We start from the raw sequence: 14,571 nt of genomic DNA on the forward strand, positions 1-14,571 counted from the left end.
TACTATTTTTTAGATTTTTTTTTCCATATAGGTCATTACATAATATTGAGTTCCCTGTGAATACCATACTCTTTTGATTACAGGCATACCTTAGATATTGCAGGTGTGTTTCCAGACCATCGCAATAAAGCAAAGATTATAATAACGCAAGTCACATGCATCTTTTGGTTTCCCAGTGCATATAAAAATTATGTTTACACTACACTGTATTCTGTTAAGTGTGCAATAACATTATGTCTAAAAAAGTACAGTACATACCTTAACTAAAAAATACTTTATTGAGAGAGAGTCACGGACATATACACACTAACAAACGTAAGGTAGATAGCTAGTGGGAAACAGCCGCATGGCACAGGGATATCGGCTCAGTTCTTTGTGACCGCCTGGAGGGGTGGGATAGGGAGGGTGAGAGGGAGGGAGACGCAAGAGGGAAGAGATATGGGAACATATGTATATGTATAACTGATTCACTTTGTTATAAAGCAGAAACTAACACACCATTGTAAAGGAATTATACCCCAATAAAGATGTTAAAAAAAATACTTTATTGCTAAAAAATGCTTACCATCATCTGAGCCTTCAGCAAAGATCACCAATCACAAATATAATAATAATGAAAAAAGTTTGAAACATTGTGAGAATTACCAAAATGTGACATAGAGACATGGAAGTAAGCAAATGCCATTGGAAAAAATGGTGTAGATATACTTGCTTGACAAAGGGTTGCTGCAAACCTTTAATTTGTACAAAAATAAAAGGCAATATCTGTGAAGCACAGTAAAGCAGAGCACAGCGAGACGAGGCATGCCTGTACTGTAGCTGTAGAGTCAGCCCGAGCGTTATTCCTCCCACTTGATTCTTCTCTTTCAGGATTGTCTTAACTCTTCTAGGACTTAAGCCTTTCCATATAAATTTTAGAATAAGCTTGTCTGTGGCAAAACTTTGCTGGAATTGTGGTAGAAAGTACATTAAACCTGTAGATGAGTTTGGAGAGAAATGACATCTTTACTATGTTGAGTCTTCCAATTTAAATAGTGATTCTTATTTTTATGATCTTGTATCCTGTAACCTTACTGAACTCACTAATTAGTTCTAGGAGTTTTTTTGTAGATTCCTTGGAATTTTCTACGTAGACAATCATGTCGTCTGCAAATAGTTTTATGTCTTCCTTTCCCATCTACGTGACTTTTCTTTCTGCCTCCCTCATCAGTGGCTGGAAATTTCAGAACTATGTTGAGCAGGAGTTGTGAGAGCTGATCTCCTTGCCTTGTTCAGGAACTTCGGGGAGAAGCCTTCAGTCTTTCACTATGATATTAGCTGTAGGTTTACCATGTTGATGTAGTTCTTCTCTTTTCCTAATTTGCTGAGAATATTTATCAAAGTGAGTGTTGGGTCATACGATTTTTCTTCTTTAACCTGTTGATATGGTAGATTACCTTGACTTTCAGATGTTGAACCAGCCTTGCAGTAAAATCCTACTTGAGTAAATTCCACTTGATCTTGGTGTATAAATCTTTTTATACATTGTTGGATTTGTCTGCTAATTTTGTTTAAAGGTTTTTCCTCTAAGTTTATTAGAGATATTGTTTTGTAGTTCTCTCTCTTGCTCCTGTTTTTGGTTGTTTTGTCTGTTTTTTTAACAAGGTAATGCTGGTCTCATAAAACGTGTTAGGAAGTATCCTGTCTTCTAGTTTCTGGAAGAGATTGTGTAAAATTGGTGTTAGTTTTTCTTTAAATGTTTGAGAACTTTTAAATTACATATTGCTTTTCTTTAGTAGTTATAAGATTATTCAGGTTATCTTTTATTTTGGTTGAGTTTTGGTAGTTCAATGGATTTTTTTTTAAGTTGTCCATTTTTTTCAAGTTGTTGAATTTGTGAGTGTAAGGTTGTTTGGAGTATTCCTTTATTATCCCTTTAATGATTTCAGGATTTATAATGATAGCCCCCTTTTCATTGCTAATATTGTTGGTGTGTGCCTTCTCTTTTTTCTTTATCAGACTTGCTAGAAATGTATCGATTTTTGTTTTTTTTGTTTTGTGTGTGTGCGTGTGAAGAACCAGGTATTGGTTTCATTGATTTTTCTCTATTTTCTTGTTTTCAGTTTTATTGATTTCTGATGTTATCTTTATTATTTCCTTCCTTTTGTTTGCTTTGGGGTTATTTTGCTCTTCTTTTACTAGGTTCTTAAAGTGGGAGCTTAGATTATTGATTAGAGACTTCTCTTATGTGTGCATTCAGTGCTATATATTTCCCTCTCAGCACTGTTTTAGCTGTGTCCCACAAATTTTGATTTGTTGTATTTTCATTCGATTCTATGTGTTTTTTAAAATTTCTTTTGAGGGACTTCCCTCAAGGCACAGTGGTTAAGACTCCACACTCCCAATGCAGGGGGCCCAGGTTCAATCCCTGGTCAGGGAACTAGATCCCACATGCATGCCACAACTAAGGAGCCCGCCTGCCACAACTAAAGACCCGCAATCCAAATAAATAAATATTATTTCTTTTGAGATTTCCTTTATGACCATGAATTACTTACATTAATTTCCAACTGTTTGAAGATTTTCCTATTGTCCTCCTGTTACCGATTTCTGTTTTGATTCCTTTATGATCAGAGAACATACTGTATATTATTTCAGTTATTTTAAATATGTTGACATTTGTTTTGTGACCCAGGATATGGTTAAACTAGGTGAATGTTCCATGGATACTTTAAAAGAATTTGTATTCTGCAATAGTCTGGTAGAGTGTTCTGTAGATGTCACTGTGATCCTGTTGGTTGATGTTGTTCAGTTCTTCTGTGTCTCTGCTAATTTTCTACTTGCTAGTTCTCACAGTTGTTGACAGTGGGGTCTTGAAACCTCCAACTGTAATTGTGGATTTTTTAATTTCTACTTTATTTCTATCAACTTTTCTTTCATGTATTTAGAAACTCTTTGGTGCATACATAATTAAGATTGCTTGTCTTCTTGGTGGGTTGATCCTTTTATTATGTAATGTTCCTCTTTCTCTCTAATAATTTTCTTTGAAGTCTACTTTGATATTCCTATAGCCACTCATGCATTCTTTTTTTAAAAATTAATGTTAGCAAGATATGTCTGCCTCCATCCTTTTACTTTCAACCTACCTATGTTATAGGTAAATATTTGAAGTGTGTTTCTTGTATATAGCATATAGTTGGATCGTGTTTTTCTTTTGATGGTATATTTAGACATTTACATTTAAAGTAATTATTGATTTGTTAGGATTTAAGTCTCATTTTGTTATTTGGTTTCTGTTCATTTTCTCTGCTTCTCACTCCTCTGTCTTTTCTGGGCTTCCTGTGAGCTGCTTGAATATAAGGATTCCATCTTATTTTGCTTTATGTATTTTTTTAGTGTAGTTTGTATAGTTTTCTTAGTGGTTTCTTTAGATATTAAAATATCCATTAGTAGTAATTGCTGCTACATTTTGAATATTTGTAGTATGCTAAGCATTGTAAAGGAACTTTGTAAGATTTATGTCTATTTAACTTTATAAAACCCCATGAAGAACGTGCTGTCTTAATACTCATTTTATGCCTGAGGAAACTGTTGCTCAGTGAAGTTAATTTGCCCAATCATGTGGCTGTTAAATTGGTGAGCAAACCTCTGTTTTACTCCAGTGTTCATGCCTTTACTGTAATACTATACTACCTCATTAATGTTAATTTTATAGTGTAGGTTTTACATTCAAAATTGTAACATATTTTGTCTCATTTCCTAGGTTTTGATGATGATGGTTCAGAATTTCATGAACATATATTTCTGGATAAATACCTGGAGGATTTTCCAAAACAGGGACCAATTCGCCACTTCATGGAGTTGGTGACCTGTGGCCTTTCCAAAAACCCGTATCTGAGTGTTAAACAGAAGGTTGAACATATAGAGTGGTTTAGGAACTATTTTAATGAAAAACGGGACATTCTAAAAGAAAGTGGCATACAGTTCAATTGAAGATCATGGAAATTCTTATTTCAAGCTGTTGGAGATTCGTATTATAATTAAATAATTTTACTAGAAGTTTTCCTATATTGTGTTCATTATTGCATCTGATTTGAATCGTATAAATGTTAAATTGTTTAAAAGTATATGTACGGTGGTAACTGAAAAATATTCCTGCATGGAAAAAAGTTACCAGCTTTTATGGATTCAACTAGTAATTCTAAACAAAAAGAGTATCTTAGAATCACTAATAAGTAAGTTTAAGGCAACTTCCTGTAACCTTTTTCTTTTCATTCAGTGACCATACTTCTTTGAAATATAAGTCGCCATACATGTGATGTCATCAGAGGACTATAACAGTTGAGAGGATTTACAGACAAATTTATATGCATAGATTATATTTACATATACATGTTTCTATATTTGCATATATACATATTTATATTTCCACACTAAATTAACTACCCTTACCTAAGTCTGGGTCACTATAGTGAAGTAACCTTATAGAAATAAAGGGCTTATACTAATCACTTCTAGAATTTTAGGTCATCATGCTAAAATCAGAACTAATTTCCTTTTTTTTTTTAATTTTAATTTATTTATTTTATTTGTTCGTTATTTTTGGCTGTGTTGGGTCTTCACTGCTGTGCCTGGGCTTTCTCTATTTGTGGCAAGCGGGGGCTACTCTTTGTTGCATGTGTGGGCTTCTCAATGCGGTGACTTCTCTTGTTGCAGAGCACAGGCTCTAGGCGTGCAGGCTTCAGTAGTTGTAGCACACGGGCTCAGTAGTTGTGGCACACGGGCTTAGTTGCTCCGCAGCATGTGGGATCTTCCTGGGCCAGGGCTCGAACCCGTGTCCCCTGCATTGGCAGGTGGATTCTTAACTGCTGTGCCACCAGGGAAGCCCAGAACTAATTTCCATTATGGTGTATAGCAACGTGATTCAGATTCATACAACTGAAAGCACTGAGGATTCTTTTAAAAAAACAAAAACAACCTCAAATTAAGAATTTAGTTTACAGTGGCCTCAGGCTAATAGTGTTCAAGCTCTGGCACAAGCAAACAAAAATTGTATGTGAAGGAACTCACCATAAACCCAGTCTTCAAATTACAAAACACATAAGGAAAGAAAGCACCATGAATGTATGCCAGCAGAAACAACAGACAACAGAATCAGACTCACAGAGCCTTTAAATATTGGGCTTATCATATTCAGAATCTAAAAATATGTGTAGGGCTTCCCTGGTGGCGCAGTGGTTGGGAGTCTGCCTGCTAATGCAGGGGACATGGGTTCGAGCCCTGGTCTGGGAGGATCCCACATGCCGCGGAGCAACTGGGCCTGTGGGCCACAACTACTGAGCCTGCGCTCGAAAGCCCACACTGCACAGCTACTGAGCCTGCGCACTCGAGCCCACGCACCACAACTAGAGAGAAGCCTGCACGCTGTAACGAAGGTACCCGCGTGCCGCAACTAAGACCCAACGTGGCCAAATAAATATTTTTTTAAAAGACTTATTATAAAGCTGTGATAATTAGCAGGATATTACACACAGAGATAGTTAAATAGACTGATGGAACAGAATACAGAACACAGAAATAGGCCCATTAGTATATGGAAACTTGATACATGACAAAGTTGGCATTGCAGATCAATGGGAAGAGTGGATATTCAATGAATGGTATTAGGACAATTGGTTATACACATGAAGGAAAAAAAGTGGATTCTCATATTTTAAAAAAATCCAATTCAGTTGAATTTGATACTTAAATGAGATAAAATTATAAACATTTAAAGTGAAAATACAGAAGAATATCTTTATGGCTCTGATGTAGGCAAGGATTTAAAATACCAAAGCACAATCTCTAAGAAAAAGATTAATAAATTTGGCTATGTTAAAATTTAGAAATTTTAATCAAAAAAGATACCACCAAGAGTGAAAAGACACGTGTCCAACATGGAGAAGATAAATGCTTCAATACAATCACCAAATCAGTAGTATGTATACAAAGAACTCCTAAAAATCAAGTAGAAGAAAAACAACACAAAAGAATATGGTCAAAATATATAAACAGGCATTTCATAGAAGAACTAATATAACTGGCTAATATATGAAAGAATGTGAGGAAAATGCAAATGAAAACCATATGGAGAAAACACTAATTCAAAAAGATACATGCACCCCAATGTTCATAGCAGCATCATTTACGATGGCCAAAGTATGGAAGCAACCCAAGTGTCCATCAACAGATGAGTGGATAAAGATGTGGTGTATATATACACAATGGAATACTACTCAGCCATAAAAAAGAATGAAATTTTGCCATTTGCAGCAACATGGATGGACTTAGAGGGTATTATGCTAAGTGAAATATGTCAGACAGAGAAAGACAAATGCTGTAGGATGTCACTTATATGTGGAATCTAAAAAATACAACACACTAATGAATAAAACAAAAAAGCAGCAGACTCACAGATACAGAGAACAAACTAGTGGTTACCAGTGGGGAGAGGGAAGGGGGAGGGGCAACATAGGGGTGGGGGGAAAGGCTATTATGGGATTACATGAAATTATGTGTGAAATTTTGAAAATTTTAAAGCACTATAGAATTTAAAGAACATTTCAGTTAAAAATTTTTTTTAAAAACCCATATTGAGGCCTTCCCTGGTGGCACAGTGGTTGAGAGTACGCCTACCGATGCAGGGAACACGGATTCGTGCCCCGGTCCGGGAAGATCCCACATGCCGCAGAGCAGCTGGGCCCGTGAGCCATGGCCGCTGAGCCGGCGTGTCCGTAGCCTGTGCTCCACAACGGGAGAGGCCACAATAGTGACAGGCCCACGTACCGCAAAACAAAAACAAAAACCAAACAAAAAGAACCACACCCATATTGAGATAACATTTGTGTATTCTTTAAATGGGTGAAAAATCAAAAGATAGGCAATATCACTCATATGTTGAGGTTAGTGGGAGTATAAATTGGCAAATACTCTTGGAATTACATAATTATATATAATATATATTACATACATATATAGTATGTAACTTAATATATAACATACATGAAACATTTAGTTATCTTTTAATAATTATATGTAAATACATAGTATAAACATCTACCGTGTGTGTGTGTGTGTGTGTGTGTGTGTGTGTGTGTGTGTGTGTATTTATATAAACTGTGAACAACGCTTCTGGAGTACATACCTAAAGAAACCCTTGCAGATAAGTGCTGGGAGGCATTTACAAAAATGTTCAAAGTAGTAAAAATTGGGGAGGAAGTGCCCATTGCCTGGAGAACTAATAAATAAATTGTGGTTTATTCAGGCAGTGGAACTCTAAACAGAAGCAAAAATGATTAAAATAGAGCCATACACATTAATACAGACGAATTTCAGATGTTGAGTGAAAAATAAGTTGCAGCAGAATACATGCAATAGACTCCCATTTACAATTCTGAATATATTGCAGAGCAATAAATGTGATTATAACACAGATCACAGTAATGATAAACACAATACTGTAACTCAGGGAGCCAAGGGAGACGGGCTGTGGCGTTGAGGAGGGACACCCAGGGAGCCTAAACGGCACTAACATTCTATTTCCCAAGTTGGATGGTAGGTTCACAGGTGATCATTTTATTATCATGCTTTAAAAATTATATTACAGGGACTTCCCTGGTGGCGCAGTAGTTAAGAATCTGCCTGCCAATGCAGGGGACATGGGTTCAATCCCTGTTCCGGGAAGACCCCACATGCCACAGAGCAACTAAGCCCGTGCGCCACAACTACTGAGCCTGCTCTCTAGAGCTCGCAAGCCACAACTACTGAGCCCGTGAGCCACAACTACTGAAGCCCGCATGCCTAGAGCCTGTGCTTCACAACAGGAGAAGCCACCACAGTGAGAACCCCGGGCACCACAATGAAGAGTAGCCCCCGCTCGCCGCAACTATAGAAAGCCTGCGCGCAGCAACAAAGATCCAACACAGCCAAAAATAAATAAATAAAAAAAAATTATATTACAGATATCCCTTTGTATGTAACAACATTTCATGATATTTTAAGGAATGAATGGAAGTGGGTGTATAACTGGAAGATATGCAGAATCTGGCCATAGTTTTGAAGGACTATCATACCTTCACAGTTGAGACCATGACATTAAAAACATCCTTTCTTTGTCCATCTACACACTTAATTCTAAAGAATCTACTATCCTTAGATGCTAGGTCCCATGGTCTATGTGTATAATGAAGATACTCCAACCATCTGAGAAAAGAATGCTCTGTTCTCAAGCCAAATAGAGGACCACCTACCATTTCGGAAAGAAGCACGTGTTAGCCAAGGTGCAGGAAAGCTGGAAGGGTGTCGCTCGGTGGCTGAGGGCAGTAGAGGTGGCTGCTCCATGCGTGCCAGTCTAGAGTAATTACTGTCATCAGCATCGTGGCTGAGATGGTCACAGGCACCACCGCGGTGGTGGGCTCCTCTCGGCTGACTGGCCTGGTGCTGTGTGCTTCACACATATTACATCACTGAAGTTTGGAATATTCTCTGAGGTATGTATTATTCCCATTTACAGGAATTTAATAAATTTCCCAATGTTGCAAATAAGTGGTACAGCCAGGATTTAAACCCTAGATCAACAACTCCAAAAACCAAGTTTTTTTTTTTTTTTCCCAGTACCCCTCAAGAAGAGATTTGAGAGCAATTATATGGCTATGCTGGAGTAAAGGGAAAAGGAATTTCTTCATTTGGGTTCAATAAAATATTCTAATGGGATCATTGCAAACATAGGAACTTTGAAGTGGTAGTTAATGTTTAGATGAAAAATCATTAAAGAGTGGAATAACAATAATAACTCAGAGTTTTGGGGGGCTAATTCAGTAGGGCTATTTGGGAAAAAATTAAAGGCAGAAAGCTCAGTGGGGCAAATGTCAAAGTGGCCACAATGAAAAAAGAATTTTTAATGGGATGGTAAGTGAGAAACAGCACTGAGAAGAGAAGTCATTTTTCCAGTGTCATGATGGGCAAAAAGAAAATTGTTCTTTTATCTAGCAATCCCACTCCTGGACATATATCTGGAGAAAACCATAATTCAAAAAGATACATGGGGACTTCCCTGCTGGCAGAGTGGTTAAGAATCCACCTGCCAATGCAGGGAACATGGGTTCGAGCCCTGGTCTGGGAAGATCCCACATGCCGCGGAGCAACTAAGCCCGTGTGCCACAACTACTGAGCCTGCGCTCTAGAGCCCGTGAGCCACAACTACTGAGCCCACGTGCCACAACTACTGAAGCCCGCACACCTAGAGCCTGTGCTCCACAAGAGAAGCCACCGCAATGAGAAGCCTGTGTACTGCAATGAAGAGTAGCCCCTGCTTGCCACAACTAGAGAAAGCCTGCACGCAGCAATGAAGACCCAACGCAGCCAAATAAATACACAAATAAATTTATTTAAGAAAAAAGATACATGCATTCCAGTGTTCATGGCAGCACTATGAACAATAGCCAAGACATGGAAGCAACCTAAATGTCCATCGACAGATGAATGGATAAAGATGTGGAATATATATATCTCTATAAATATATAGATAGATAGATATAATGGAATATTACTCAGCCATTAAAAAGAATGAAATAATGCCATTTGCAGCAACATGGATGGACCTAGACATTATCATTCTAAGCAAGGTAAGTCAGAAAGAGAAAGACAAATACCATATGATATCACTTATATGTGGAATCTAAAATATGAAACAAATGAACATATCTATGAAATAGAAACAGACTCACAGACACAGAGAACAGACTTGTGGTTGCCAACGGGAAGGGGGGTGGGGGAGGTAAGGATTGAGAGTTTGACATTAGCAGATGCAAACTAGTACATATAGGATGGATAAACAACAAGGTCCTACTGTATAGTACAGGGAACTATATTCAATATCCTGTGATAACTGAGTCACTTTGCCATACAGCAGAAATTAATACAACATTGTAAATCAACTATACTTCAATAAAATTAAGAAAAAAAAGAAAAGTATTCTTTTAGGCTCTAGGTCAGCTTGTAATAATCCACACATTGGTGGTTTAGGCCACCACTGTCTGACTTTGAGTCAATCTCTATTCCCTATACCATCAGCAAGAGGGATCAGGAAAAGAAAGGGGAGGAAAGAGTCAGGTGTGCCATACTTGTGGCTGCCGAACAATGCTTCCGTGGGAAAGGAATTTGAAATATGGTCCTAGAATGAAGCTTCTGATTTAGATGGATTGAATTTCACCGTGTGAAAATAACTCACTGCTATTCATTAATGTGTAAAATCAAGAGATTTAAATGAGATTAAGATCTTTGTTAAAATTTCTGAGATATTAAAAATTAAGAACCCGGGACTTCCCTGGTGGCACAGTGGTTGAGAGTCCGCCTGCCGAGGCAGGGGACACGGGTTCGTGCCCCGGTCCGGGAAGATCTCACATGCCGCGGAGCAGCTGGGCCCGTGAGCCATGGCCGCTGAGTCTGCACGTCCGGAGCCTGTGCTCCGCAACGGGAGAGGCCACAGCAGTGAGAGGCTCGCGTACCGCCAAAAAAAAAAAAAAAAAAAAAAAAAAAAAAAAAAATTAAGAACCCAATTACCTCTGCCACATTCATTAACTTTGGTTAATGCCTTGACATATTGAGCTACAAACTGGCATTTACAGTCTTTGGTCACTTCTACACCAAAACTTTTAGCCTAACTTGGAGGTGGACGTCAAGCTAGTAGGAGTCAGGAATTATGAATATGAGGCACAGAATTCCCCAACTGAGAAAGCCAAATATCTTTTACTAATTCACTCATTTCATAGGTGTGGAAAATAGAGGCCCAAAGGGAGTAAGTTGCCAGTGATTTCATAGTTCATTTATGACAGAGCTGAGAACCCCAGATTCAGATCAGGGACCCTTCCTTCTTTTACATTAATTGGTAGCTTAAGCTGGTAAGAATTATTTCCTGAATGAACAACAGGGAGCTCCATAAACTCAAAGATGAAAGAAGAGAAAGAGAATGCAAATTGTTTTAAAAACATTTCAGCATTCTGTGAAACCACATGGTTTCAGTGAAGAGCAGTTCAGTATTAGGGGAAATTCTGAATAATATTTAAATCCTCAGCATAGCTATGACCAGGAGGATGTGGTTTTTAATGTGTATTATGAAAATCACACTTCAGATGAAGCTTATTTTATTTTTAATTAACGTTTTTATTTTTGAAATAATTTTAGACTTACAGAAAAGTTACAAAAATAATAAGTCTATGTATACCCTTCACCCAGCACCCCCTAACGTTAACTTACACAACCATAGTTCAATGATCAAAATTTGTAAATTGACATTAATACAATTCTATCAATTAAATTACTGCTGAGGGCCCAGGTTCGATCCCTGGTCAGGGAACTAAGATCCCACAAGCCACGTGCTGTGGCCAAAAAAAAAAAAACCCGAAATGAAACAAAAAACATAGAAACCAAGCTGTGCGCACAAAGGGGAAGTTTATTATTTGATGATTATAAAGCTTATGTATCAGAAAATTTACCAATATAGGATCACACAGCATCTCCAGTAATAATTCTGAAGCAGAGCAGCCAATTATATATGGGTTAACTTTAAACATGGTTTAAAACGCTCCGTTTGCAGCAAGATGTGCGTTAGGCATGAATGCCGTTTATATCAAAGCTGAGAAGGTGCTTTTCCTTCCTAAGATGTTCCTTTATTCTTTAGCAGAAATTTTAATTTTCTTTTTTTTCAGTCTCTATCCTATCTATAATGTCAAACTAATTACCTCTTATCTTAAATAATAGAATGATAAAATGTTCAATCTCATTAATAATCAAAGATATGCAAAGTTAGCAATGAGACTGCAGCCATCTTATGAAAATATTAACAAATATTGAAAAGCTTAGTAAGATCCAATATTGTTAAGAATGTGAGAAAGCAGGTTCTCTAGGGCACCTTTTTTTTTTTTTTTTTTTTGCGGTACGCGGGCCTGTCACTGTTGTGGCCTCTCCCGTTGCGGAGCACAGGCTCCGGACGCGCAGACTCAGCGGCCATGGCTCACGGGCCCAGCCGCTCCGCGGCATGTGGGATCTTCCGGACCGGAGCACGAACCTGTGTCCCCTGCCTCGGCAGGCGGACTCTCAACCACTGCGCCACCAGAGAAGCCCCTCTAGGGCACCTTTTTGAGAGCTATCGGTAGTACTGATTGAAACATTAAATGCATTTGTCTTAGCAATTTCACTTCTAGAAATGGATCTATCAGAGATGTAGGTACAAGTATAAAAAGGTGTGTGTGTGCATATGTGTGTGTGAGACTTCATTGCTGGTAATTATGAAAAACTAGAGACAACTTAAATGTCCATCAGGGATGGCTGGTTAGGTGCTCAACACTGCTAATTATTAGAAAAATGCAAACCAAAACTACAATGAGGTATCACCTCACACTGGTCAGAATGGCCATCATCAAAAAGTCTACAAATAAATGCTGGAGAGGGTGTAGAGAAAAGGGAACCCTCCTATACTGTTGGTGGGAATGTAAATTGGTACAACCACTATGGAGAACAGTATGGAGGTTCCTTAAAAGGGTAAAACTAGAACTACCATATGATCCAGCAACCCCACTCCTGGGCATATATCCAGAGAAAACCATAATTCAAAAAGATACATGCACCCCAATGTTCATTGCAGCAGTATTTACAATAGCCAAGACATGGAAGCAACCTAAATGTCCATCAACAGATGGATGGATAAAGAAGATGTGGTGTATATATATGTGTGTATATATATATATATATATATATCAATAAACACACATACACACACACAATGCAATATTACTCAGCCATAAAAAAGAATGAAATAATGCCTTTTGCAGCAATATGGTTGGACCTAGAGATTATCATATTAAGTGAGGTGAGCCAAAGACAAATATCGTATGCTATCGCTTACATGTGGAATCTAAAACTATAAAAATGATACAAATAAACTGACATGTAAAATAGAAATAAACCCACAGACATAGAAAACAAACTAATGGTTACCAAAGGGGAAAGAGAGGAAAGGATAAATTAGGAGTTCGGGATTAACATATACACAGTACTATATATAAAATAGATAACTAATAAGGACCTACTGTATAGCACAGGGAACTCTACTCAGTATTTTGTCATAACCTATTGGGGCAAAGAATCTGAAAAAGAATATATACATATATGTATAACTGAATCACTTTGCTGAAACTAACACGACGTTGTAAATCAGCTATACTTCAATTTAAAAATTTTTTTTAAAAAGAGAGGGTTAGTTAAATACTGTATTGTGCATGTAGGGGAGAGTCACAAAGAAGTGATGTTTAAGTTGTGAACTAAAGGATGAATAGGCATAAGCTGTGTGTGTGTGTGTGTGTGTGTGTGGTGTTGGAAGTGAGGAGAAGAAGCTGCAGCGCATAGGGTGGCCTTGAGGCAGGAAAGAAAATGGTGTGTTTAAGACTTGGAGACTAAGAGAGAGTGATCGGGAGAGTGTCTCAAGAAGGGGCTGGAAAAGGAGGTAGGCATGGCTGGTACAGAGGCTTGACTGGCATGTTGGGCTCCGTGTGGTGGATACAGCTTATCCTGAGGTTTTTCACAGCTCAGCCTACAGATCCTCCATTGTGGAGCACAGGCTCGGATCCAAGTTCACTTTGACCTCAAGTCACTCACTTATTTCGTGCATAACTGCTTGCAGAGGCCTCCTCTGCCCCTCCTTATACACCAGGCTTTCCCCTATCATTGCACCTGCCATACTGAATAGCCATCATCTATTTGTGTGTCAGTCTCCCCATCTTCACTGTGAGCTCCTTGAAGCTTAGTTATCCTTGTATCTCCATGTCTAGCACAGATTGACATGCAATAAATCGCTGTTGAATTAATAAAGTAATTCAACTGACCACCCACCACGGGGTCTTAACCTGGCGTCTAGGGTCTCACTGGGGGAGGAGGTATATATGTAGATAGAATTCAGGGCTGGGGAGTGTCTGTGAACTTAGGGGAAAAAAAATTACTTCCTTATTTCCATTCGCCTCTAACTGAAAATTAGCATTTCCTTCAATTATGAATGTATACAACAAAACACAGTAGTAATAGTAGTATTAAGACTCTGTCACCCATAGAAGTCACAGCTATTTTCATATCACATTAGAGTTGTTGCAGATATCTCAAAATATAATTTACACTCATTACCGCTTCAAAGTTACAGTAATTATTAGACCTGCCACTAGATCTTGTTATTTAATGTGTCGAAAAAGAGTAACTCCTTATATAACATTAAAAATATTTTGATAACTGTATTTCAACATAACTGTCTTCCTTCATAGTCCTATATATTTTATTTTATGCATTTAAAAACATTACTCTGAGAGGAAGTCCACAGGTTTCTTTTTTTTTGGCCACCCTGAGAGGCTTGTTGGGGATTTTAGTTCCCCAACTGGGGATCGAACCCGGGGCCCCGACAGTGAGCACCGAGTCCTAACAACTGGACCTCCAGGGAATTCCCCAGAGGTTTCTTCAAGAGTTCACAACCAGGGAATTCCCTGCCAGTCCAGCGGTTAGGACTCTGCTCTCACT

The 14,571-nt window shown here is 38.2% G+C and overlaps 1 protein-coding gene across 2 annotated transcripts in view; it reads left to right on the forward strand.

The window, feature by feature from the left end:
- Positions 1-4,027, forward strand: part of MRPS31 (mitochondrial ribosomal protein S31) — a 29,115-nt gene extending 25,088 nt beyond the window's left edge. For both annotated transcript variants that reach the window (XM_082675391.1, XM_082675392.1), the window contains one exon: positions 3,743-4,027. In XM_082675391.1, the coding sequence (XP_082531517.1) occupies positions 3,743-3,972 (230 nt within the window). In that variant the 3' untranslated portion in view covers positions 3,973-4,027. The remainder of the gene's footprint in view (positions 1-3,742) is intronic.
- The last annotated feature ends 10,544 nt before the right edge of the window (positions 4,028-14,571 follow it).

This window comes from Grampus griseus (genome assembly GCF_964374135.1).
Source record: "Grampus griseus genome assembly, chromosome: 18".
Classification (NCBI taxonomy): Eukaryota; Metazoa; Chordata; class Mammalia; order Artiodactyla; family Delphinidae; genus Grampus; species Grampus griseus.